The sequence below is a fragment of the Larimichthys crocea genome, chromosome VIII, assembly GCF_000972845.2.
Source record: "Larimichthys crocea isolate SSNF chromosome VIII, L_crocea_2.0, whole genome shotgun sequence".
In the NCBI taxonomy this organism is placed as follows: domain Eukaryota; kingdom Metazoa; phylum Chordata; class Actinopteri; family Sciaenidae; genus Larimichthys; species Larimichthys crocea.
In genome coordinates, this window is record NC_040018.1 from 19,769,595 (window position 1) to 19,797,568 (window position 27,974).

Sequence of the window (27,974 nt, forward strand, 5' to 3'; positions counted from 1 at the left end):
AAAAGAATAAAAAACATGCTGAACAGATGGGATCACCAATTAATATCATGGAGGTTTCCCCTTTTACAGATAGTAAATAAGTCAGACATGCAATCTGCTTTATTTACTGTTCTGTCTGCAGATTTCTGCAGTGGGAGTACATCTTATTTCACATTTTTGGAATTTGGAATCATCTACAGACAATAAAACAGCAACACAGGAGTAACTTTACCTAAAGTTCCCTTTTTATTTGCAAAAGTGTCGACCAACATACAGTTCTCAAATACCCACAGGATGGAAATGAGGGATACCATTCATGTGATGATAAATGATTATATGTTTGCTATATTCCCTACTTTTCTTCCTGTGGGTTTTCCTGTAGTTGGTTGAGATTGAGCTAATAAAATGAAAAAGGGGCTGTGGTTCCAGTGTGCAGGTACTCCTTGTATGGCATGGTATAGAAAAATTGTCCCTTTTCCCCCCAGTGATGGCTCGAGATAAAAAGTCAGGGGATCGCCAAGGTTATTACAATTCATCCTGAGGGCAATGTTTCTTTTTAGACAATCCGCCTGATAGTTGCTGAGATATTTAAGTCTGGACCAAAGTGGTGGACCGGCAGATACTGCCATCCCTAGAGCCAGAGTAAAAACTAAGTCTAGAGCCGGGCTGGCAGCTGTGTGAGGTTGTACTTAAGTACAGTGGTGCTTTGAGCTAAATGTCAGCATGCTAACATGCATAATGAAAATGCTAACATGCTGATGTTAAGCAAGTACATTTATTATGATTACCATAGTAATCGATAGATTAGATTACTGTAGTTTAGCATCTTAGCACACTTAAAAAAAAATAAAATAAAGTGAAGTAGAGCTGAGGCTGATAGGAATGTCATTAGATTTGCAGGTCCATCCTGCAGTCAACATGAGATAGTTATATAGAAGTGAGAGAATGACACTGCCATCCCAGCATGGCTAAAAATATCAGACGGTGAGGATTAACCTCTGAAACAGTGACAGATTAAAACACCAGTCTCCATCATTTAAACTAGAGAACCTTTATTAAATAATTCATGGTCAATTTCCATGAGGCCTCAGTTTGATATTCCTCATTTCAAAAAAGAACTAGAAGACCATTCCTCTGGTTTAGTGTGCATATCATGACTGACCTGCATGGCAGGACAGGGGGAGCTGACTGTCTTCCCCAAAACAGAATAATGAATAGCAGGACTAGGGTCAGTCCACTTACAATTCAACCATTCAAATAGTAACCAGGACCTCCAAACAATTTCTTTTCTTTCTTTTTTTTAAATCTACAGATTGAATTTTTTTTTCATTTTCAGTCCTTTTTTTCCATTGAGGTGAGAAATATCTTTCTGAATGAAATGAACTGAATTGAAAGTGAAGTGAAAACAGCCTTGGAGTGCTGAAACTACAAACAACAACAAAAAACAAACAAAAACAAACTGTTGATTCTCCGTACAAACTGCACATCTTCAATTCACATTTGAACTGGCAACTGTGAAATATCCATATCAAGAAAACTGCAATTAAAAAAAAAAAATTAAAAAAACCTACTGACAAAGCAGTATGTCAGTATATCAGTTTGTATTTAATAATATTGCCGTTATGGGGGTTTGGAAGATCCTATGGTCTTATTCCCCCCCCTGCTTTTCTCCTTGAGGCAAACGAGTTCACTCTTACTGTTACTGACAGTCTTCACAGAAAAATGACAGGTCTCAATGAAAAAGTGCTTTTGTATTGTTCACTCAATAATTCAAAAACTAGAGCAGTATATTCACTACACGGGATAGATTATTAATGTAAAGCTAAACCATGTATAACGAAAAACTGTGGGTAAACACACTGCATGTTGAAGAATTGTTTGTACAATTAACATGTCGGTAACATTGTTTTCTGGTATCAGCCGGCATGGGAACAGTAGCAACTTTGATAGTAAGTGCCCTGTCAACATTGGCTACAATGTCCTGTGCCAATAAGCACCAAAGAACTGAACAACCGGGCTGTTTAAACTGAGGACTGGGCAGGAACAGGTAACTACAATTAGGATCTGTTTAGTAAGAGCATTCAAACCTATGAATATGTTGTGACTATGTATCAAAAGTTCAATATACAGTGAGTAAATAGCTGACATGGTGGAAGCTTGGTTGCAAGTGTATCTAGCTGGCACTTTCAGTCAAAAATATAACGGCATACATTGGTTGTGAATGACAAAAATGGCAAAATGGTAAACAAATCTCTATCACATCAAATGTAACTGATGGCTCTGCAACTGCAACGTTTTTCTTTCTTTTTTTTTTTCTTCAAATAACTGATACATACACACAACATACAGATTTAACTGTCCGCCAGTGAGAGTCTTTTGAGTCTGTAAGCGCAGTAATCCCAAAAAAGGAGCTCCAGACCGCGTGAACAGGTTCAGTGTCTCTGCGATCAGCAACAGAGCTGAAATGCCTCCTTTGAAGTGCATCTCCTTCACGGCCTCTCATCAGAGTCCGGCAGTTCTGGCTCTTCTGGAAGGAGGCCAAAACTAAATGAAAACCCCCTCCCCAGTGTTCCCCAAAGCCTTGACAACAACTTTGTAATTTCCTTCTGCTTTCAAAAAAGCAAACAAAAACAAAACAAACATGTTCTCTGGTCCATCACTATTCATGGTGTAGTGTAGCTGCTTGTATCCTTTGCAAAATTGTAATACTCCTCCATGTCCTCCATGTTTGCTGTGGTGAGTTTAGTGAGGTTTTGGGAGCTACCATTGTCCATATTGTCTGGCGATGTAAAGCTGAAGTTCTGTCCTTCATACTCCCCCTGGCTTTCAATTTCTGGAAGAACTTCTGGAAAATACAAAAAAATAAAAGCATTAGAAAATCCATTTCCACAGCTGCCTTCTTCTTTACACCAAGTGCAATCACTGTTTTTTCTTTTACTTGCTAAAGAATTTCGTGGGCCAACATTATCCATTAGGGTTGCACGTCATGTTTGACTTTGTTTTATATGAATGTAAATAGCAACATCACATTTTTCTTATTATGAAGCAGGCTGTGGTTGATGTTCAGGTCCAAGAGAATGTGGTATATTCAGGATAGGTTCAAGTCTGTTTTTGTGTGCTCAAGGTTTGTTCTTAACAACAACTAATAATTTATAACATACAATATAAAATCATTTTAATTTGTGTGTATTTATAAACGCAGGCCGGTAACTGATTTATGATCAGAAGATGTGTGGAATAAATTATGAAGTAATTTGTGACAATATGTGCAGCAGGCCTCACCTTGTCCCTCTGGTGAGACGTCCATGCCATGCTTGACCTTCATGTGCCGGCTGAGGTTTCCCTTCAGGTTGAACTTACTGGTGCAGTAAGGACACTTGAAGGGCTTGCTGCCGGCATGGAGATGCATGTGACCCAGCAGGTTGTACATTCTGTTGAAAGACTTGCCACATACCTGAAAAAAAAGATATCCAAAAATATTGAGATTGATGAACAGATATATGTCAATATAAGTAGCTACTTCTAGATCGTAGCTAATGATGAAAACACTGCAGCAAAAAAAAAAAAAAAAAAAGATATGTAAGTATGTAACCAGCTTCAAAGCAAGATGTTTTCTCATTTCTCCTCTTCACATTCACAAACTTTTGTACTCACCTTGCATTTGAATGGCTTCACAGGCAGGTGGACGATCATGTGGGTCTTGAGGGTCTGTTTCTGGATGAAGCTCTTGAAGCAGACGTGACACTGGAAGGGTCTGACGCTGTTGTGGATGAGCATGTGCCTCTTCAGGTTGGCCGACAGGGTGAACTCCCGGGAACACACATCACACTTGTGGCCTTTCATCCCCTGCAGAGTTTGAACAGAAGGAGATTCAAAACATATGTTTATTAAAAGTGAAACAAAAAGCAGCTTAATGCACAGATATTCAAACTGTCAGGGGGGAGTGAGAAAGATAAAGAGGAGATGCAGAGGGTGAGACTGAGGCAAAATACTGTGAGGCGAAAGGGAGAGGTGCATGCTTTAAAACCCTTTAGTATCAAACATTTGCACTCTGTCTCTATGACATAATTCTGTCAAATCTAAGCATTCATACATACATGATATACATATTGGCAGATTCAGTGTGACTTGATACTTTCTAGGAATATTATCTCAGTGCATCACAAATTAACATATATAAATTAGCTTAGAAATCAGAGGAAAAAAAACAAACTTATAACTTATTGTTTTTATCGATGTAATCCAGTGATAGATGCAAACTTTTAATGGTACCACTTTGCAAGAATGTAAACTATACAGGCTAGGAAACCGGACCTCAAGTTGTAGCCCACATGTAACTGAATCCATGGAAACCTTATACTTCCTGAGATTGTTGGTGGGGGGGCACATTTATCTTGATTTGGTTCTTCATTTATGCTTCTGTAACCCAATATCCAATTTTCATTTCATTTGATGAACCTCTCAAACATGCGGGCCAAAGAGCAGGTTTGAAACCTCACTCTAATACACAGGGCAGCTTTTTGAGTTGTTGCTGTAACATTGTGCAATGAAAGCAAAGAAACAGTTTGTTTGAGATGTCAGTGTCATATCTGTATTCACACCCTGCCAGTGAGATGTTGCTCATTTGTTTGACCATATGAAAAGCCCCAGCAGCTATTGTAGGTACCAAAAGAGATTAGAGCAAAAAAGAAAAGGCCCTTTGCGTATTCTTATTTTGTTCCTGTAATACTTTCAACCACATGTGAAATGTATGAACATAAAACAGGTCACAAGAGCAGACAATTCACAGGATCTAAGGCCTTGAGCTTGTATAAATGAATGTGCCGCTTCACCGTACACTCTGCAGTCAATGACAGCGGACACAAAGGTGGGTCTGAATAACTGGACTCTGGGTTATTGAGATGACTGAATTTTGTATTACAGGTCACTACGTGCAGAGAGACTGTGTTTGTACAAGCAGACAAATCTGCTGGGCTATCAGTCCAGCCACTGTCTGCTCAAACAAATGGGATGTTTCACTGTTATCCACCAGGGGGAGCAGTGAGCAGACAGCAGGCTCAAATACAAGCCACAAAAGAGAACATCCTCTCCACTGAGATCACTGACTGCTTTCTCATTTCGATGATGAGTGTAGCTTAGCTTATTTTTGTCCCCCTGAAAGTAAGCATTTTCATTTGTGTGATTTCTAATAGCTGGAATCTTCTGATCCATCTATTTTTCTGCTGAAATGAACAATGCAGCTTCAGAGAAATGTCAAGATGACACATGTACCTTATTTCAGAACGACAACCAATCAGCAAGGCCTCAAACTGAGGAGGAATACAGTCATGTTGTTATATTAAATGAATTGTGATCTCTCAGTATCTCCCTCTTCCTCACCTGTGTGTGTGAGTAATTGCATGCATGTGTGTATCACAGGCAGAGGGCACCGAGCAATTACAGACATTTAATTCAGACTAGGACTATAAAGAGGAGCATAAAAACACTCCGTATTGCAAAATGCAACATTGAATGGCCGTATCTAGTCTACTTCTCATTTCCTTTGCTGTTGGACTATTTTTTAACTTCACTTTGTCGAAGAGCAGATGAAACTAGCATAGTATAAATTAGGTGAACATCTGGGCAGGGCAAACTGCATTTTATGTAAAAGACACCGCTAATTAAAACAGATTTTTAAAAGGGATTTTTTTACAGCTTAAAGGAGAATTGTCTGGCAGCAGATCACTCCTGATTTGTTAACATGAACAGACCTCTTTCAAAGCTAGAAGCTCAGCTCTCTTGATGATGTCCCCGGGACACACATCCTGAAGCTTGCTCTATTGAATAGTGAATGGGTGATTAACTGTACTCAAGGTGCAAGCTGCAAAAATGAGGATACGTCCTGATCCAGACTTGTTAGCGCTACAATGATAAAAAGCGTTAAATAGATGAACAAAAAAAAAGTATGTCGATGAAGTAACTATCAACATTCAGGTATGTGCTAGTTAGTCCACATTAGAATAGGACACAGGCCAAAGGAAGTTTTAGTCACAACAAAAATAGGACACACAAGGACGCAGTACAGCTGTGCAGAGTATGGAAGCCTGGCCAGGTCAGTGCTCTTACCTGTCTACTTCACCCAGATCTCAGTGAGTAAAGGACAGACGAAGAACTGAGGTGAGGCCTTTGGACAACAGAGGTCTGGTAGCCTCCCTTTGGTGATCCGTTAGTGCCTCTTTTGTGTGTCTGTTTACTATCAATTTCTTTTACGTGACAAAACCCCTGATAGTCTAATGGATACAGGTAATATTGATGTGTGTCTGTAACTAGAGCAGTCAGGAGGTTTGGGTGGGAGCGGAAATGTCCGGCGGTGGTACCTTATGAGTGAGCGAGTGTTGACGTAGGTGGTGGAGCTGCACAAACTCGAGGCCGCACTGGGAGCAGGTGTAAGGCCTCGGACTCTGGTGCTTCAGGAGGTGGTTCTGGAGCTGGCTACGGTAGGCAAACGACTTGTTGCACTCGGTGCACTGGAAGGTGTGGGGGCCCTGGTGGCTGGTTTGGTGGCGTTTGAGGTGGGCGTAGGTGGGGAACTCCATGCCGCACTGCGAGCAGACGTGGCAGCGTCCGCGCTCGTGCTTCACCTCGTGCGCTCGCAGCTCGCTGGGATAGGCGAAGCCGCGGCGGCAGAAGCGGCAGCTGTAGGGTTTGACGTCAGTGTGTTGGAGCATGTGTCGCTTCAGGTGGCTGGTCTGTGTGAAGCCCTTCTTGCAGACGGTGCATTTGTGGGGTCGCGTACCTTGATGGGTCAGCAGGTGAGTTTGAAGATGACTGGGCTGCTTGAAGAGCTTACCGCAATGTGGACAAGCGTGCGGTTTGATGCCGTTGTGGCCCAGGATGTGTGTGACCAGGTTGTACTTGGAGGTGTATGATTTATCGCACATGCGGCACTTCCAGCGCTTAAGACCATCTCCCACGTCTACACAGTAAGATTCATCAATCTGGATGTTGATATCTAGCCGGTCTACTCTGCGGCCGCCATGCCGACGAGGAGGCTGGGGATGTGGAGGCTGTTGGTGCTGCCCTCCTCCACTCCCATCTGTCCACATCATGTTCTGGCTGCCGTCTTCGTACTCACCCCCCATGCCCATTTCTGCCGAATCATAGCTGCCCACTTCACTGGTCTGGAAGTAGCTGCTGATAGCTTCCTCCTGCTGTGTGGGCTTCATCATGTTGCTCCCCTGGTGTTCTACATCTTCTTCATCCTCTCTGCCACCTCGACCATGACCGCCCATAGGGCGTTGGCCCTGCAGTCCTCTGTGACCCTGCTCCCCTCCTCTGTGGCCCACCTGGGGGGGAGGAGGGTGAACGTGTGTGTTGGCTTGCTGCTGGTTGGACGCTTCCCGTTCACACTCTGCACAGTTCTTGTTGTTGCCTCTGAGGGTAGCTGGATCCACTTGTACCAAACCACCTCTGGGTGCCAAATTGTTAAGCATGTGGACACAGGAGGACATTCCAGAGTTTACCCCTTCGCCTTTCACATGGGACGAGGACACGTCACCGCCTTGAAGACTGTGACGATCGGGGACAACCATTTTCGCATCTGGATGCTGAGGGGGGCCCTGCTGCCACCTCCTCTGACTGCAGCTGGGTTGCATCTGACCGTCTTCTCCCAAGTTGTCTCCTAGGTAATCTCCGTTGGCTCCGATAAGCTGGTCTGCGTACTCGTAGTCGACTCCGTCTACTGGTGGTGCGGGGGACTCTTTGGGTTCGCCTGTGTAGAAGCCATTAGGTGCAATGGTAGCTCCGAACACTTCATTCTGGGAGATGAGACCTAGCACGGCAGCCTGGGCCAAGGACAGCACAACTACTGGATCTGTCTGTGTGCCTATGTCCACCAGCCTGGCCATTACCTTGGGCTCACATCTACCCAGGCGCCGGCTCGCCTCCTCCTGGAAGAGAAAGAGACACAAGCACAGAGAGCCAAGACATCAGCACGGCAAGGAAGCAATTGACAAATATATATCTGACTAAGTCAGCAAATTGACTCAATCCTCTGTCATCATTTTAAGTTTACCTAAAGGTCTGTTTTGTTGTTTCAGCCAATTTCTGAACTCTAACTTGTGAACAACATTGGCTAAGAGAAGCAAACAAAGGACGCAAAAACAAAACTTCAAAAAACAGCCCACATTTGTCAATACAGGACACACCAAATGCCCCACAATCTAAACTGTTAGAAAAGCAGAAAAGCAATGACAGTAATTTGGCACCAGCCAAACTACAACATACTGTCCCCCCAATGAGAATGTGTCCTTCATCAAAAAGTGCTCCAATAAGGACAAAAAGGTGCTGAGGCTCATCATCCAATCAGAGTGTCTCTTTGCCACGGTTGTCGAGAGAGACAGAAGGAGAAAGAGACAGGGAAAAAACTGATTTTGATTTTGAAGAGGTCTTTATTGTATCACTATGAGAGAAACACACACACACACAAAAAAAACAGAGAACATTTCCTCCTACAGAGACAACCCTTGTCCCAAATCAATGGTTCTGCAACAAGAAGTCAACCTAAATCAAGACTGAAGGCAAACCTTTAAATATAGTGACTGAGACAAGACATCATCCTAATCCAGTGTGCTAACCATGTAGGGCTTGTGTGTGTGTGTGTGTGTTGTGGAGGATTAGATGGCCTACTGATCTACACACAAACACACACATTCAAGTGCAAGAGGTGGGGAAAAAAAAGAGGACGAAAAAACTGAGCAAGATTAAGAAATGAAAAAAAAAAAAGAATGGAAAAGCAGAAGAGGAGACAAAAACAGGAGAGCAGAGAGAGAACAGAGGGGGGAAAGGAAAAAACAGAGTGAGAGAGAGAGAGAAGGAGGGAGGGAGGGAGGCAGGAGAGAGAGCTTAGAGCAGGCAAGAGTCTAATGGAGGGGAGGGGGGGAAAAAGAGAAAATGAAAGGTAGAGGGAGAGTGAAGGATAGATAAGGAGAAGGGGGAGGGGAGGGGAGACAGGAGGGAAGGAGGAAGGCTGAGGGAGGGAGAGAGAGAGAGAGAGAGAGAGGGAGGGAGGGGAGAGCGGAGTGAAAGAGTGAGAGGGTGAGTGAGGCAGCAGTCAAAGAGGAAGAAAGAAAGAAAGATATGTAGAGACAGAGGGAGGGAGGGAGAGGCAGTGAGCAACCAGGAGACAGAAGGAGAAAGAAAATGACAAAATGAAAGCCAGACAGAATGAAAGATAAAAGAAGAAATTGTGGAGTGAAACAGACGAGCGAGCGAGTGAAAGAGAGGAATGAAGAAAGAGTTGTGAAAAACTAGAAAGATGAAAAACAGAGGAGCTGGTCATTTCAGAGACAAATCTTAAATGTGTGAGAAATCAGAAATCCGCAAAACAGACAACTTTAAAAAACAAATCATGAAATCTACAAGAGACCTGAAGCACCACTGAAGGTTTTTCTACCTGTCTGTCAAGCGTGAATGTGATCAGCCCACGTTGCCCGCCACCTCAATGAACTACCACTTAACATGCTACGAGTGAGAGCCAATAAACTCACCACGCTCCTCCTGCTGTGAGGTTTCAGGTGCTTTAAGGATCTCATTCTTCAGTGCAAGTGTGGAGTGAGAATAGGCTCTGTTCGCCTCCTATTTATACGTGCGGGATGAGGAGAGGCGGGGCTTAACACAGCCCGCCTCTACCCCTCTCTTCTTCTTCTCCAGCACAGTTTCGGTAGTGACTCTGGTCACACCAGCACAAACACAGACCAGACACAAACAAACAAACAAACAAACAGATATTCTTCAGACAAATGAGCATGTGGCCAGAAGGTTTCAAAACAAACAAACAAAAAAACAAAAACAAACAAACAAAGAGAGCAGCTCATATATCACTGACACACAAGAGGCTCCTTGATAGTCTGGTGATAAATGGACTAAGTCACCTCAAAGTCACAAGACACACGCACACCAACAACAAAAATAAAATCAACATCATATCAGTCTGAAATTATGGATCCACCAGGCTGCCTCCCGCCTCACTCGCCCTCCTTTCTTCCATCTCCGTCTGTCATTCTTTGTCTTTGTTTCTGCCTATCCCTGTCTGTCTCTCTTCCTTTATCTGTTTATTCCTGTAGCTCTATCTATCGCAGAGTCCTTTTCCATGTATCCTCTATGTATCTCCCTCTTTCTCTGTCTCTATGTGTGCCTTTATATCTTTCACTCCCCCATTTATCAACTGAGCTTTATGAGTACAGAAAAGTGTTGGGAGATTGTTTTGTGCACAGACTTGAATGCAAGTATGTGATAGGAGACGAAGAAGAAGAGGAGAGACAGAGAGGGAGAGAAAGAGATGGAAGGTGACTGACAAGAGGATGAGCGAATTGAACAGAGGAGGGAGAAGATGGAGAGAGAAGATGGAGAGAGGAGGAGGAGGAGGAGGAGGGAGTGGAAGGAAAGAATATTGAAGGAAAAGAGAGGGGAGGGGTGGAGGGGAGAGACAGAAAGAGAGAAAGAGAGAGAGGGAGAGGGAGACAGAGGGGGATGGGAAGAGTGGAGCAGAATGCGGTAAAAGAATAAGAAGAAATGGAAGACGGATGGAGGGAAGAAACAGATAAAATGAGAGTTAAGGGAGAGAATAAAAGGTATTGTGCTGCTCTCAGTGATGCAGGCCAATGTGTCCCTGTCTCCTTGCTTCAATCACACACACACACACACACACACACACACACACACACACACACACACACACACACACAAACACACACACACACAGGATGCTGATTGACACACCTCAGGAAACATCAAGGTTCAAGTGCGAAGAACTTTCATCTCTTTTCACGTCATCTCGTGACTGGCGCACCACCAGCAAAATTAGGGACGCAAGGAGAGATGAAATAGGCGTGGAGCTGTGAGACGGTGTCCAAACGTGGCTTGAGAGTCCACAAAGGTCATGCTTACAGCGCCAATGATGAAACCGAGATGACACAAGCTGCAAACCGCAAATAAGCAAATGACTGAGCGACACTTCCTCCCAAAGACATTACATACACAAAACCTACACTCAATATGTTGTCTTTGGTTGGGGTCAACAGATGCGTGGAGGGTCTCAAATCAAATGCTCATTCTGCTGGATTTTCCTGAGACAATGTGAGTCAACAGGAGCTGCCAAGAGTAAATGGACAGTAATTGTAGATGCTGCTGTGCATTAATAATGAGGCCCAGGTAGTGTATGTTGAAGGTGTGTGCTCTGCTCTCTATGTTGTATAGTCACTTTACCTTAAGTGACCACCCTTTCCTTTAGATCCATCAGGCACAACTATAGCAACATCCAGAGGATACCTCTGTGAACAACAGCAACATGTTTATTTTGGGTTCCTTTGGCTTTGTCCATTTCCATGCTGTTGTTGTTTTGTAGCGCAGGGACGATAAAGAAGAACCACCTGATGTTCATCAAGTAAAAAGACACAACAGATCGCCTCAATAAATCGATGATATGAATGGAAAGATCTAAACCAGAATCAGATGGTCAGCAAAACCTAGAGAAACTTCTAGTCTAGGATTTAAGTCAATCCTAAGGATGTCACAAAGGCCTATTTGATTACAACCTGAAACATAAAGGAAACATGTGGTCAGTCTGACTCACTGAATAAACATGAATTAGATTTGCACAAATAGCCTAGTTACCATTTATTGATTGAGTCTATTGACAAAACATTAACAGACAACCAATGCTGCTTCTAACATTTGAATATTTGCCATGGTTTTACCATGGTTAACTAAATAATAATGATAAAAAATAACTTTGGTTTAGGACAAAATAAGACCTTTACAGACATCCCACTGAACTGATTCAAATATTTCATTTGTTTTGACATCCTCTTCAACATCGATTGCTCAAGAAAATAATCACCAGATGTTTTAATGTGAAAACCATCCAGCATAACCAGTATTTTTATTTTTCTAAAACAATGCTTCGATATAATAAACATAAGTTGCAATTTTGGGGAAAATGAAATCAAATTTTTATTACTTAATAATCTAAATTTTCACACTGATCACACATCAGATCTATGCATATCCTAATAATTATCTCTGCTTCTAATGTCTCAGTGTGGATGATGAGCATGAGAAGGTTCGGAAAAGTTCGGAAAACATACACTTTTAGATGAAATCTCTCTGTTCCATGTGTTGTGCACATTCATTTTTTTCAATACTGCAAGAACTGAGACATGATGCGTGGGGGAGCGTCTCGCCTCAACTTTCAGCCTCACTGATTTCCATGTATTCACCTAGATAAATAAAACTTTCCACAAATAGTTGACACCCTCCATGGTTATGCCACAACCCACCTCTCCTGTCATTCACAACCCAGTCAAGCACAGAACAACAAAAGCTGTTTCCACTGAATATATAGTCTGTAAAATATAAAGTAAATTGATTTTATAACATAATGGGCTAAAACATGCACGGCCTGTGATGTGACAAAAAGTCAAAGAAAGGAAACCCTGGACAACTCACTGCTCTTTTAATTGGTTTCCTTTACATAGTTCACCTTTGAACTCCCAATCAAAAACAGACAGCTCCTTCATCTTCAATTATTTAAACTTTTGCTTTACTGTTACAAAAAAGTTCTCATCTTCACCAAGAGACATTTTCTATTAACAGGAAACTAAACGGACCATTCTTCAACAGAGCTACACAACATGCCAAGAGGTGTGACTTAGATTTCTCAACTAGAAGAGCTCTCTTGGGACCTGTACCAAAACTCCACATCATAGCATTTAAAGTGCGTGATCTAATCAGAGGAAGACAGCTTTAAACATGAAGATTTTACCCAGAAGAAACAAAAAAACAATTTGGGATCTAATTACTTTGCAGTACATGCATACGGCACACTAAACCTCCCAAACGCGTTTAGATTTGTGCGGGCCAAAACAAACTCAACAGAGTTACAACACATCTGATGCAAGGCACCGACTAGACACAGCAAACTTCTTCTCTAGCTCTATGCCTCTGGGTTGTTTTTTTTTTGCAGCAGCCACAGTCCTACAGATAAAATCAAATGGGAGCAGGAAGTGAAACCTGACCAAGATATATTCTGATGCCAGGTGTAAACTGCTGTCTGGCTCATCTCGTTCTGGACATATGTGAATAAAACACACCGAGGTGAACAGAGCTGGCCACCTTTGACCTGTGGATAGACTTTGTCTATGGTATTCTTTGCAGGCAGCCATGTTGGCTCCATATTTCTGCTGTATAAAAGGTGCATATGTAACTTCTAATTCAAAGCCAGATCATATTTAAAATATTGTCAATATTTGGGTACTTATTAGATCATCTGAAACTATTGTTGATGAATCATCAGGTCATGTTATGACCAAAGTAGTTCCAAAGTACGAAAATTGGTATGAGCCTCTGTAATCATTGCTATGAAGAAGACGCCAGTCATAATCATGAATTAGGTGAAAAAGTAGGGACGCAATTATTGAGAAATTCTGGGTTGATGCGGATACCGATATACAGTAATGTATTCACACTTTTGTGTCAGGGAAACTAAAGAAATGCTCAAAAATATGTTTGCTTTGTTGCAAGTTTTTTTCTTCTTTCACCTGAGACTCACTGTCCATGCTTGGTGCATGGAGCACATTCAGAAGGTATTTGCATGCGATTTGTACCAGTGTCCAAAAATAGATAATATCCACTTTGGAAAAAACAACAACACAGCATTTAGTTAGCATGACACAGATAAACACTGGCCACTGACATCTAAGAATGCCACTTTGTTTGCCAGCAACAATCTAAGCAAATATCGGTTGATACTGATGTTCAGCCGATAAACAGGTGTGCGTATATGAAAAGGTGATTTTAAAATGCTTCGCTGTTGTAGCTGTAAACCAAAAGTGGTGCAAACAGTGGCTGAATTCATCTAAAAGTTTGGAAATAAAAAGTGAACCGATTTTGAACTGTAGATTGTAAAATCCAATAACGCATCCTCTCACTTTGCACCTCTGCAGTGTTGAAAACATTTCATATCACACAAAGTCCTAACAGCAAAAAAAATCATATGCATTTTAGCCGCAAACAAAAGTTCAGCAAACTACCAGCAGTTGCAGGATCCAGCTGTGCAGAAGGAGTGGCTCAGTTTCTGAGGCCATCTTTCTCTGTGAACGTGAAAGGTGAAGCAATCACCTGGTTCATCCAGTTTACATTCCCCTGAGGATGATGACTGTCATTTGTGGTTGTTTTGTTACACAGCAAGTTAGCCACTTGTTGAATATAGACAAACAGAAGCAACCACCATGTTGGGGTAATGGCTAGCTTTGGGGCAGATTGTTACGAAGAGACATGCAGTTAAATTTGAGTTAATGTGTATAACAGAGGCCGATAAATAGCACCATAGATGGATGGGTTAAATAAGAAACAAATATGTAACGATGTGTAGAGAAGCTTTTAGTCAATATATAGTATATTTAGTCAATATATGGCTTTTATTGTATAACTGTAACCATTTCTGTCCCTAATGTGTTTCTGTGCGAAAAAACTGTTTTGTTTTTTTTAATAAAGTTTGTATCATAAATGTCATGGGGGAGTGTGATAAACAACAGGATAGAGAGAACATGGAGGAAAGAAAGAGAGAGGGAAAGAGCAGAGGACAAAATGGGGGCGTAATAGAGGAAGCAGAGAGAGAGAGGGAGAGAGAGAAACGAGAGAGAAAGAGAGAGAGAGAACAGATGATTGCATGGAATGAAAGAGGGATTGAAGGGGGAGGGAGGGGAGGAGATAAAGAGAACAGGGATGGGAGGGGGAGTGAGTGAGCAAGTGAGGGAGGGAGTGAGTGAGTGAGTGAAATGGTGGAGTGAGAGAGGAAAGGAGAGAGAGAAAATGAGAGGCAGCAGTGGGGGAGGGGAGGATGTAGAGGGAGAGCAAGAGAAAGAGAGAGAGACAGAGAGAGAGAGAAAAGACACAAAAAATGGAGAGAGGGAGAGATGGGGCAGAGAGCAACGTGAGAGTGAGACAGAGGGAGGGAGGGGCAGTGTGCAACGTGAGAGAGGAAGAGAGAGAGAGAGAGAGAGAGAGAGAGAGAGAGAGGCAAAGAGAGGGAGGGGTAAAGCGTGATGGAAACCGAGAGCAAGAGAGGAGGAAAAAAAGAGGGAGAGAGAGAGAGAGAGAGAGAGACAGACAGACAGAGAATGAAAGAGGGAGAGAGGAGGAAAGAGGAACAGAGAGAGGGGGAGGGGAAAAGAGCTGGAGAGAGAAAAACAGAAAGAGGTAGAGAAAAAAAATAGGGAGCGAGTGAGGGAGAAAGAGCACAAAATCTATCTCGCTCTATTTTGTGGTTTCACAAACATGGCTGCAGCAAAAGAAGAAAAAGAGAAAAAGGTATTGTTGGTTTTCTCAGGTCCTCCGTCCGTAACAGACACACACACACACACACACTAACATTATAAAATACCAGTATCAGTTGTAACCATCAATGATATTCATTATAGGGTGACAACAGCTCCATTCAGGTTATATTTTGATGTGTCCACAGCTAAAAGGCCTTCAGATGCTCAATGGCACAATTCAACTGTTGTTTCTGGCCAATTTTATCTTATCACAGATACACACACACATGCACACACTCAGACAAAATCAAATGTGCCCCTCCACACACATACACACACACACACACACACACACACACACACACACACACACAACCCAACAACCCCCTCATCTCAAGTACGTTGTGGGCTACAACTTGAGCCCTGTTTTTTATAGCCTATATTTGTTTACATTTTGGCAAAGTGGCACCATTAAAACTATGCCGAACGAGCTATTAGCAGTCCCTGTTTGCAACATACTCACAGATATACACACAACTGTCACTGGATTACGTCGATTCTGAGGAAAACTTTAAAATGTGATGACTGTTAGGCAAGTTCTGGAGTTTTGATATATAAACCGATTAATCAATACGTGATGGACATTAGATATACTGATATCTACAGTAAAATCTAGTCACACCAAATCTAAAGATTTGAGTGATAAATTTCATCATTTTCCACCAAAGAGCGTAAAGATTTGAGTGATAAATTTCATCATTTTCCACCAAAGAGCGATGCCACATTTAGTTTTTTGTGTGTTTTTTGTCTCATTCAGTATCGTGGAACACAAAACTTTGATACCCTCATCCCATACACCGGATCAGTATCAGCGTAGATACTGACCTTTAAAGCGGATCGGGTATTGGCCAGATGTGACCAATCAACATCAACAACACCATATGACAACATCAAATACATTCTTCAGCAGTGTAATCGTATAATAAATCAGTGTTTCCTAGAGATGTAACGATGCATCGCGACACGATTAAAAATCAGTACAAATGCGTGACGACTCGCATCAGTTGACAGAAAAAATGAATCGCGATTCTTGGCGAATGGGAACCCGCACAGCGCGTGCTCTCACTGGTCAAACAGGCTTCCCGGCGTGTTGCGTGAGCGTGCCGTATTTGGTCTGTGCTGCACGCGACTTCAAACCCCACCGGGAGTGTTTCAGGACTGAACGCTTAGCCCGCCAGACTGTTTACTTGATCAGATTTGGACATTTTCCCGGTGTTTCCCTTTTAAACATGCTTCTACATGTGTAACTATGTTACGTAGTTAGTTAGTTTCGCTTTTGTCTGTTTTTACGACCGGCAGTTTGCACGGGGTATTTTATTTTGAAAATCCACCGGAATCTCTTTGCTTTTTCTGTGTCTGGCTTTCACCCGCTCGAGGTGCTCTGTGTAAATTGATGCGTGCTGCTCGCAAGTTTTAATGTTTTTATTTTATTGCTGTGTACAAAACTTACCAGCCACATTGGCTGGTGATCAAAAAAGTTAATTTAGAGCCCTGGTTATGCCCCCTCGTGAGCGAAAACTGCACATCACACCAGTTAACAGCAGTTTACTGTGAGATTGTTTCTAAAGAAAGGAGATATTTGTCATGTGTTTTGTTGTTTAAGATGTAAGTTGCACTTTTTATAAGAGAACACAAACTGTTTGAGAGTTTCTGTAAAGAAAGATTTTTTTTCTGTAAAAGATTTTTTTTCCTACAAATAAAAAGTATAATAAATATAATAATTTTATTTGGTCATAATTTGTCTGTAGCTCATTTTGATTTTTAAAAATCGTATCGTGAACAAAAAATCGTGACTCGAATCGAGAGTTGAGTGTATTGTTTAGGGATGGGCATGATTAATCGATAATCGATAATTGATCGTTAAGAATTGTGTCGATCACTTTAAAAAAAATTTTATCGATCAAACATTGGTATTAAATAAAAGGTGCTGTATAGTGTGAGTCTTAAAGCAATGCAATGAGTTTCACTGTGTGGCAGCAAAACATTTTACCAACCGGGGGCGATATTTGACTTAGAAAACAGTATACTCAGCTACCTGCGAGTTTCCGTAGATTTCAAAATTAATCATGAAGAGGTCACGGTGAAGTGTGGCGTGGGACCATTTTGAATTAAAAAAATAACAAAGTTTACTGCAAACACTGCGAAGCCGTGTATAAGTACAACACGTCCACGACTCCAATGATGTACTACTTGAACAACGTGCATCCGACCCTGGTTAACGTCAGTGCACCCCAGGCTGGCCAAGTTAGCACGGAGGTACCCGTGCATCCCGGCAACGTCAGTCCCCTCAGAGCGGGTGTTTTCAGCTGCTGGATTGACGGTCACCAGGCTGCGCTCGCGTCTGACCCCAGAGCACGTTAACATGCTTATCTTTCGCAACAAAAATCAGTAGGCTGGTGCTGAAGTTACTGTTAGGCGTCCATCACCAATGTAGCCTGTATGGGAGTTACTAGTTGGTTTTTATGGCTTTGTTAAGTAATTAATTCTTACGTAATCTCTCCCTTACTTTCCCCCGTCTTTCTCGACTCGGTTTTAAGTTAAGTACATTTTGACCAAAGTATTATTATGTTTAAGTTATTGTTTAATATGATCGCCGCACCGCATATTAAGTTTAACCACTGAACGTCGGGCTTAACTGCCATAAGAGTTGGACTGTTCTTCTTGTAATAAAGATTTCATCGAGGAAAAAACATTGTATTTGTATTTTTATTGCACTTTTAATATAAAAAATAATGATTCATCAATAATTGATCGTTAATTTTCCTGATGATCGATCAAAGAAATTTATTCGAATGCCCATCCCTAGTATCGTTACATCCCTAGTGTTCTATTAGCTACATTCACTCATTTCAGATCAACACCTCAGTTGTCCCATACTCTGGAGTAATTGTAGAGAAAAAGTTGGATTGGTGCACAAACTGTTTAATAACGAATTTTAAATGATCCTTATCAAAAACTTTGGAACACCCTGCTTAACTTGCTGCCACCTCAACCCGACCCTGTATAAGCATAAGAAAATGGATGGATGGATGGAATGAGATAGCTAAAGAGTGGGAATGTTTCATAAATTGTCATTTTATGCCACTTTAGGCCACAGAAATTGTCTTGAGTCTGGATTACTAATTTAGCCGTTAGGGCACGAGGAACAGCACGACCATTATTTTCGGTTCTTATGCCAGAGAGCCCAAAAACAACAAAACCTGGAGCTGCCTGCCCTCCTTCAAAAGTGACAACTCTGAAAGGTGAAAGGGCCTTTACACATTGAGCTTACCTCAAAGAACTAATGCCAACAAAGGTCGACTGGTCGAACATCACCTCTTTTGTTAAAAGTTGCACTTAGCCAAAGAGCAAAATAGTAAAAAGAAGAAATAACGAGTCAGCAGTCACATCAGGATAGTTACAACTAGTGAGTTAAACATGCTGAGGTGTTCAGAGCAAATCAGGTGTTGCTGTGTTTAGCCCCAGTTTTGTGTGGCGATGTGTGGGGTTGTTTATTTGTGCTGAACATAACTTCTGTATACAATGTTTTATTTCTCGGAATCACCAGGTTTCTCGCTACCGTCACTCAATCCCCTTATTCACTGTCCCAAGCCTCTCGACCACCAGTGGGTACACAAAAATAAACCAAGCCAGGACACAACTGGGAGAGTATCATGGTTTGGACCTTGAATTCTGCCTGAATAGTGCCCGGTTTCTGTAATATTTTAGGTCGACTGTGAAGCCGTTTTACTGGATTGATTGGAGATTTGACAACCGTGACATGACATTGGGTTGGGCTTCTCCAAAAACCGATACAGTTTCAACTTCTCCACCCGATTTGGTCTGAATCAGCTCTGAGTGTGCAGCTCATTCAAGCTGGTGTTATGATCAATATTTCAAATGAAAGAAAGTGTGCATCTAACAAAGTGCTGGTCGCCTAATCTAATAGCGCCTCAAGTTTTATTTTCTCGATGATTGATTCAGTGCTGCTTGTGACAAGTGACAATCTTTCAGGAGGCCAGTTGATTACATGTTCAGTTTTCTTTCAAACAACAAAAAAAATCAGCTCTGCTCAGGCTGATGTTAAATGCATCTCCGTCTCACTCTCCTCATTTATATATGACATCACAATCTTGATCCAATCCGTTTGGCTGTGACGACATGGTTCTGTTGAGGGGGGTTGCGGCCCTGCTCAGTCCTGTCAGCAAGCAGAACCACAGCAGCGCAGCTAAAGCGGACTGACCCGGGTCAATGGAAAAAACCTAATTGACATGCAGTTTCTACCGCAATGGTTGAGGTGTGCATTAAGTGTGAAAATTGGAAGTGCTCCAAGTGGTTCAGCACAGTCTCTTCTCCTTAATTCCTATGCGGTGGTCCATGTGTTGTCAGCTATGGACAGGCAGTCAGCGATGATATATGGGTGGAGTGTGACCATAAAACAGGACAGACGTCTGAACAAACCAGGAATATTTCAGCCTTTTACACCTTTCATGTATTTTGCACAGACCCTGATTGATTGATTGATTTGTCAAACTTGCCAATTAAACACAAATATGAACGTGAGTGCTCGTTGGTTAAAATACAACTGCAATCATTTTATGTCCACTTCAGCTTTTCTGGCTGGGATAGTTTGCCAAAGAGGAATTCAATTTACATTTTGCATATTTTAACATCATCTAAGATTTATTTCTCTTCCTAAAATTTCATTTTTAGGCATCTACAAACAACAAATTAGCCACAATTGATGATAAAATCTTAAACTCCACTAGGACATCTAGAGTCTCGGTCAACATTACTGTCTTTCAGTGGCTGTAGTGGTCAAGCTGAAGATACTGGTATTATATGAAACCAGAAGACCTAAGTTATCAACCATGCTACCTTGTCAAGAAGGAGCTATATTTTGAAAAAACTGGCATGGCCATTTTCAAAAAGGGGTCCCTTGACCTCTCACCCTAAAATATTTGAATGGAAAGGTTCTTCATCTTTATGCTAACCCCATGCAGCTTTGTGCAAAACCTATGCAGTCTTTTGCATGCAGTACACATTTTGCAGATTCTAAAATGTTGATGCATTTATCTTTGCATACTGAGGTCCCCAAACCTAACATCTTGGCGTCATAAAGTGCTATTCTCTCGCAATTTATGTCCACTTCTATCAATTTTGAATGGTCAAAAATATTTGAAGCTAACCTATAGGAAACAGCAGAGGACAAAATGGAAAAAGGAAAGGAAAAGGAAAGGAAAGGAAACTAACCAAAACACATTTTATGTTTATTAGTTTTATGTTTAGAGTAGAAAAACATGCTGAGCTGTAGATGCTGACAGATGAGGTGTACCACTTCCATGTGACATATACTGTTGACCTGCAGCCGCCTGTTCCCGGATATTTTGAACTTCCATTTGCCCTCGTAGTTACATGTGAAAGGTCATACCAGTTCACTTGTTACATACACACAAAAAATAACTGGCTAAGTTTAAAGTGACAGTGTTGCCGACTGATAGAGGTGACTGCTACAGAAATGTAGATACAGTATATCCATGCACTATTTAAAGTAATAGTAAATACTTGTAAATATTGGACTCACCACGAACAGTTGCATCATTCTGGGTTGAAATTAAAATTCATAGATTACCGAACCCTGATAATAAAAAACAGATTTGTACAGACAAGGAACAAACTAAGGGGAAAACCTGCATAAATTAGTGGACAACTATAACAAATGCAGATGTTTTCACACTGAAAATATTGTGAATCATATGCTAAAACATTCACAGACACCATTATGGTTCATCGTGCAGCTTGCACAGAAGCTGTACTGTAGGCTCGGCTTGACACTTTGTTGTATTTTGCTTTAAAAAGGTGGGGTCAGTCATTCTGGAGAAAGATATTTGATTGTTTAATTTGCTATCTTTATAACCTCCCGTCTCCTGACCCTACTTTGTAAAATGTATGAATTAAGGTTTGAAGGCATGAACTTTAAATCTCTGTTAATAATTTGATCCTAAAATAACAACTAACATCAGTATTATGAAATATGCTGGATCTCACACTAATCAACACTGTGAAGTGAGGAAGCCCTTCCTTCTTAACACACATGTAGCAGACATTGACAGCAGCTCTGCCACAGAAATAGGCATTTCACACGGTAGAATCGAAGTGATGAACATGGGTCAGACTGTATTGACCTGTAGTTCAGTGACACATAAACCTCTGACTCTTTTCTCCAAATTCCCCTGGACTTAAGAAAAGTATGAAAGTATCAGAGAACAGGAGAGAGGGTTAAGTGCTACCACTCTTTCATAGATTTTCTTTTTTTGAGGAGGACAGGAAGCCAGTAAAAAGAAAAACAATCAATGCTGCCTTACATTTTGATCTGAAACACACATGAAACTGCCATCTATGAATGTGTCATCAAAACTTACAGCAGGTGTAAATGGCACATTTAAAAAGTAGCCTATTTCGAGAGCTTGAGGCAAGTATACAGTATAATATATTTATAAAGAACTGCCCTCTGGGAATAAAGTCCCAAATTCCCAAAACACGTGGTTTGTGTTCCTGGTAACATCTGATCTTTACTCTCTAGAAATGTGAGTGAAAAAGGTCTATATGACTTATGAGATACACGTTCACACAGTGTCCCACTGTTCAAATCCTCTTTTTTTTCTTATATATGAAATGATCCAGGGAGACGAGCCTGGTTTTGTTTAATGTTTACGAGGTCATCAATCCAAACCAAGCTGCCAGCATTAAAACATCAGTCCCAGATTTCATTTTATTCCTACCATGTTTCACCCTTGTGTTACAAATTCACTTAGAATAGCATAATAAAATATAAAGGCATGAAGCTATCAAACACAATCACCGTGAGTGGAATTATGAGAAAAGACACCAATTTTAAATCTCAATAAACGTCGGCTCTGCTTCTCTGTTAAACGCTGCTGTGGGCCTACCATTTTGTTCCAGAGCTTTGCAACTTACAGTTTCAAACTACATCACTTCTTTCTCTTCCTCTCTCTCCCATCACTCTTTCTTCATGTTTCCATGGATACATGGCCACCCCACCCCCTCCCTTTTCCATCACTTCCTTCTTATCTTTTCTCTTCCAGTACCATCCTTACAACTCCTTCATTGCTCTGTTCTAACCCCAAACCAATTTCTCTCTCACACATCGAGTTCAACGCATAGGAGGAATATAATGTCCTTTTATAAAGCGAGTTTAAACAACGGGATTAATGTTCTGGCACTATATTGATCCCTGTAGGGACATTTTCTCTTTTTACTTTTTCTTCACCAGTTGGAGATCAGCTACACAACAGCGCCCCCAGAGACGAGATTGAGATTTAGTGTCTTGCTCAAGGACACTTCAGCAGGGGAAGATATTCGCTGATCTGACAAGCAGTTCAGATGAAGCAGCAGTTGGAAATGTTGCCTTACTCCCATATAACTATACAATACTGCCACTAAATCTACCATCAGCATATATTTTAGGCAGCTTTACATCTTGCAGCACTTTGGATTAAATGCCTCCTTTCAATGTGAGTTCATATGCTTTGCATTGTGGCGCTGTAGGCTCCTTCATCACATGTGCAGCTGATTCTCAGCATCTTGCAGACAGAACCCGGCAGCGCTGACCGAGGACTGCATGCGCCGAGGCAAGTTGTGAAGAGGTTGCTGTGAATATGAATATGTTTGTTTACTTGTTATTTTAGGATTTGATAGCTTGTGGGCATGTGTCATTATTTTGAACAAAAATGAATAATAAACTGTGAAAATAGCTGTTACAGGCAGCCATAGATCTATCTGTGTTACAGGCAGCTCAACAGATACTGGATTTTCGAGGCAGATGCCGATATTGATATTTGAGACTTAAAAAAAATCTATAATGCCATATCTCCTGATAGATTTTTAAACACACAAGATAAACAAATCTTTATCCTCAGTTGTTAAGTTTTCACCTCTGATTATTCCCTATGTTCTCACACTCACTGTAATCTGCAAAAGACATTTAACTAGCAACTTCTTGATTCAATTCTCCAGCACAACTAGTCCTCACAGTCTCCGTGTAAACCCGATATCAGCAGTAATGGCTGAGCAACACAAAGTGTCAATCAAAGCAACACTGTAAAATGGCTGTACGGTCTCTGACTCCCTCGAGAATAACACTGTCTGTTCCACAGAGGTGTAGAAACATACACGAGTAACTGCAAAAGTACTGAGGTAACTATGCCAGCATCACTGGCCTAAGTGCTGCACAGTGTCAGGACTGACAGAGGGAGACACGGGAACAGTGTGAAAGGACAGAGAGGGAATGAGAGAACGGGAAACAGAGACGATAAGAGAAGAGACAAAACAGAGAGGCGTCCACGTACACATATACACAATGCATGCACACACAAAAAAACACACACACACAGCTCGAATTACATTCAAGAGGGCATGAACTAGGCCACTGCTCTACACTATGCCGGAAAGTGGTAGTTAGCTAAGTGAACAGAGGCCTGCAGAGACCTGAAGGCTGAAAGGGTAACACCGAATGTGGTTACCTATGTGACTTGAAGTGTTCGCTCACTACACACAACACCATTATTATTCTCAGATGATTATGATCCGATCACTACGCAATGCAGAGGCTAATAATCAGGACACAAAGAGAAAACAATGAGGAGCAGATAGTCGTGTTTACATGAGGACATAATACTCCAGCTTTCAACTACAAATAATTCCAGCTATAAAATAAGTAACAGATTGTACGATATTATGTTCAGTTAAACTGCAGCGAAATGAGTCGAACGGCTAACCTTTTTCACAAAGAGTATTTGGCAGATTTGAGCAGGACGCACTGACAAACTGACTCACCAGACAACTAGTAACAACTTCACACAGCATAAGCTGGCAAGGACAATGTTTAGCCAGACCAGCAGCAAGACTAAAAACTGACCGACACGACTGGCACCTAATAAGCATCACGCTCTGCACTGCATACACTCCAGGAAGCAGACTTTAAGACTAACTAAAACTTCATAGTTGTATTTTTCAATTCTTCACTATTTATCAGCAGCAAACACACACAGCTATTTTACCCGTTGTCTGGATTCTAACATCCAACAAGCATAAATAATTATATTATAAATAATAGTTTACACTCCTGCTAACAGCTCTGTGAGGCTACAGGTATAATGTTAACTATGTTCAACATCTTAGCTCATTAGCACAAAACACAACGTACATCTGAGGCTGATGGGATTTACTATAATAAGTTTAAAAGATTAAAGGATCAATTTCACTTAAACCACAAATGTGGCGACATCACCAGTGTCCGTAGGATTCATCCTCTGGGGCCCATGAATACCTATGTACCACATTTTATGTTAGTCCATCAGGTAGGAGTTGTGATATTTCAGAGAATAAGTGAAATCTCTGACCTGTCAGTGGCACTTAAGGAAAAGTCAGAGGATCACATCAGTCAGTTAGATCCATCCTCTGGGTACCATGATTATCTAGATCACATTTCGTGGCAATCCATCCAACAGCTGTCAAGATATTTCACTAAAACCAAAAATGTCAGCCTCACGATGTTGCTCGACTCCATATGCAGCCATATAAATGAAACTGTTAGCCAGCTTAACAGCACAAAGCAAAATCTTTCTGCCAACAAATCAGCGCTGCAGGGTTTTTTTCACCCCAGAAGGACTGGGTTTTGTGGCGTTTTAAATGGGCCTACACATTAAACTCAAACAGTGCATACAAACAAACTGGCATTACACTCTGGAGGTTGTTCAGCATGGCTGTAACCACCAGGCCCTACACATTAGGCCTTTGTGCTTCGAGAAACATCAGCCTCTTTTTTTAAAACCCTGCCTGCAGCACAGCCAAGCGCTGCAATGTGCTGACACCATCATCAGCTATTCTAAACCTTTTACCACAGCTATATTCCCCCATCCTGATAAAGAGAGGAGGGGGAGAAGAAAAAAAGAAGGGGGAAAAAAAGCCTAATTTTCATTTATCTTCATCTACAAGAGATGTGTCTAATTTTCGGCACCTGGTAGGATGATTTGTTCAGGTTTTTTTAAAGGAATACTGTGAATGTCCTGACGTTCGGTCTGTCCCTGCTGGACCTCATTCAACAGTCACCCTGCTGCTGCTGATGATCCACGGACGAATGGCTTATGATCACCCGAGTAGCATACAGATTGTGTAGTAGCAGCAGCAGCAGTGTAATAACACATTATTGATCCAAACTTGGGGAAATTCATTCATCACTGCACAAGTCAAGCTGGCCAAGAAAATAAAAGAACTGTACAGTTAAAGTTGGAGGCATAAATTCTGCAAACAAAGTATGAGCTCGAACCGCTGAGAACTTGCCAATGCTTTTTGTTGATCTTGACAATTTTTCGGCACACTATTATTAAGTCAATTTATGGGCACATCATACATAATGTCAAAGACTATTCTATCATCATCAAGTGATCTTTCAACACGACAAACTAAACAGTCCTGTCCAAAATACCAGAGCACAGTGTCTGTATTATTTACCAGTGAGCACATAACATGAGAATCACAAGGAGGAGCAGATTAAACAGACTATTAACACAAGGTTACCACAGAAGACAGCAAATATAGCAGCCAGCTGAGAGACAGCAAGTTTGCAAAGCAAATGAATATTTGGCGAGATGCCTTCAAGCAAAAAACAGACTGGAGATGTTATCATCAAACAGTGTAAGTCAGAGAGGAGGCTCAAAGCTGCATTCAGGGAGGCAAAGCACTCCTATCAACCATGCAGCCATGAGCTGCTGGACAATTCCAGCAGACAGAGGTGGAAGGAAGTACCAGTCCAGCATCACCAACACTCAAGGCCAAAATTAGACCGGAGCGGCTCGATCAAAGAGCTGCAATGAATTAGGCATCTCCTGACAAAAGGCAGTTGTAACACTAGAAAAGGATGAGTTGGGACAGAGGTGGTTGACGCCCTGCGCTCCCCGTTGGCACCGAGATGATTAAGTGAGTTAAGTCACAGTGTCACTTTAGGACGCACCTCGGCAGAAATGGGTCACTTTCAAAAATGCAAAAACGGTGAGACCTGCATGGCAACGCTGCCACCTTAAACAAAACGATGCTGAGTCATTGGAACGTTCACATCAATCAGATGGCCCACAGACCACAAAAAGGAAGGATGTCTTTTTAATTACTGCCAGGCACTGAAGTGCACTGACACCGAACTGCATCAGAGCACGTCTATAGGCCCCTGGGCTGCCAACTGGTATGCACAGTATGCAGCTGCCTCACAGCATGCAGTGCAGCATCCACATTACATGATTAGACGCTGCATGGCAGGTATGCACAGGGGTCAGCAGTGACATTTACTTGTTGTTACTTTGCATTTTAAAATCCATAAGACAGCACTCGAAGCAGTGCAAAATAACCCAGACCTTCACATCCACTCTGACAGCAACCAAGTGTGAGATGCACTGCCCTCATTAGTGCAGTGGAGGATATCTGTGACCTATCAATGATCTCTGACAGGTGAAAGAGTGAGCCAACTTGGTGGTGGTGGTGGTGGTGGTGGCCACACACACACACACACACACACACACACAGAGGAGCGAGCAGTCCGGGCTACAGGTTATGTGCTGCAGTGCATCTTCCCGGTGCTTTGCGGTGTCAAAAAAATATCCACCCCTGTCTGCACTGGGTTGTGATCAAAATGTGGACTCGGCATGCACAAAGCAAAACCATGGTCATGCACACTTTTAAAAAAAATCTTGCTTTGCAAAACAAACCTACCCAAGAAAAAAAAAAAAACTTGCGCTGTATCTTTAAAAGAAAAAGGCCCGACAACTTAACAGCAAAAAACTTTGTTCAAGGCAGGCCTACGCGAGACATCTTGGCCTCCCGTGTCTGTGGCATGAAGAGCTGGGTTATGTGTATGTGCAGCAGGGTATATAGATTAGTGATGGGGGCTAACGTGGCCTGGTGTAGCCCCCTTTTTTTATGCGTCTCTTTCCCCCATTCTCTCCATCCCCCCTCTCTCTCTCTCTCGACGCCATCTGTTTGTGGCATGAGAGAATGTGGAAGTAAAAAAAGAAAAGACGACATTTTGGCTGTAGTTGCTGACCTACATCGACCATTTGTTTCCAGTATTGCGTAAAAAAAAAAAAAGGCGCACGGTGAGACAGACAGTCCAAAGCGCACAGGCAGTAAAAAAAAAAAAAAAAATCGCACATACATACCGCGCAGACGATTTCTCGCCTGGTCAGGAGGAATTTAATAAGTTACGGTTGAAACACTCCTCCGCCTCGCCGGGCCGGACAAGTCAACGCTCCACACATATTTTACCTCTTTATCATCGTCAAAAAGGAAGAGAGACACAAAATCACAACTCACCTGATTCCAAAATCGGTTTATGGTGGCGACGTGATTGTGGTTAATTTTAATATGGGAAAAAAAAGAAACAGTTACAACGGTGGGTCCCCGTTGTGTTGTAGCAGGAAGGAGGGAAGGGAAGGCGAGAGGGGCTGACGTGAATGAATAAACAACTGAGCTCCTCCTCAACGCCACAAGTAAAGGCGGAATGTGGCTGACTTAGTGCAATACACCAGCAGCCATCAAACATGCTCTTTCTCTCTCTCTGTGTGTGTGTGTGCTCTTTATCAATTAACACTT

The 27,974-nt window shown here is 41.9% G+C and overlaps 1 protein-coding gene across 2 annotated transcripts; it reads right to left on the reverse strand.

Moving 5' to 3' along the window:
• Positions 1-202: 202 nt before the first annotated feature.
• On the reverse strand, positions 203-27,932 carry znf710b (zinc finger protein 710b). 2 transcript variants are annotated; one of them, XM_010753339.3, is made up of 5 exons: positions 27,696-27,932; positions 6,336-7,907; positions 3,634-3,825; positions 3,262-3,433; positions 203-2,824 (listed from the first exon to the last, which is right to left on the reverse strand). In XM_010753339.3, the coding sequence occupies exons 2-5, from the start codon at positions 7,863-7,865 to the stop codon at positions 2,643-2,645; spliced, it is 2,076 nt and encodes a 691-aa protein (XP_010751641.1). In that variant the 5' UTR covers positions 7,866-7,907; positions 27,696-27,932; the 3' UTR covers positions 203-2,642. The 2 variants fall into 2 exon arrangements, with proteins under 2 accessions (XP_010751641.1, XP_010750923.1); XM_010752621.3 differs by lacking the exon at positions 27,696-27,932 and adding an exon at positions 9,507-10,289.
• Between the last annotated feature and the right edge of the window lie 42 nt (positions 27,933-27,974).

What these genes read in the sequence shown, in the direction of transcription:
- znf710b (XM_010752621.3), bottom strand. Translation starts at nt 9,551, where the DNA reads ATGAGATCCTTAAAGCACCTGAAACCTCACAGCAGGAGGAGCGTG. An exon ending in CTCACAGCAGGAGGAGCGTG is followed by an intron (nt 7,908 to 9,506) that starts GTGAGTTTATTG and finishes TTTCTCTTCCAG; the next exon opens with GAGGAGGCGAGCCGGCGCCT. An exon ending in TGAAGCCATTCAAATGCAAG is followed by an intron (nt 3,434 to 3,633) that starts GTGAGTACAAAA and finishes CTTTTTTTTCAG; the next exon opens with GTATGTGGCAAGTCTTTCAA.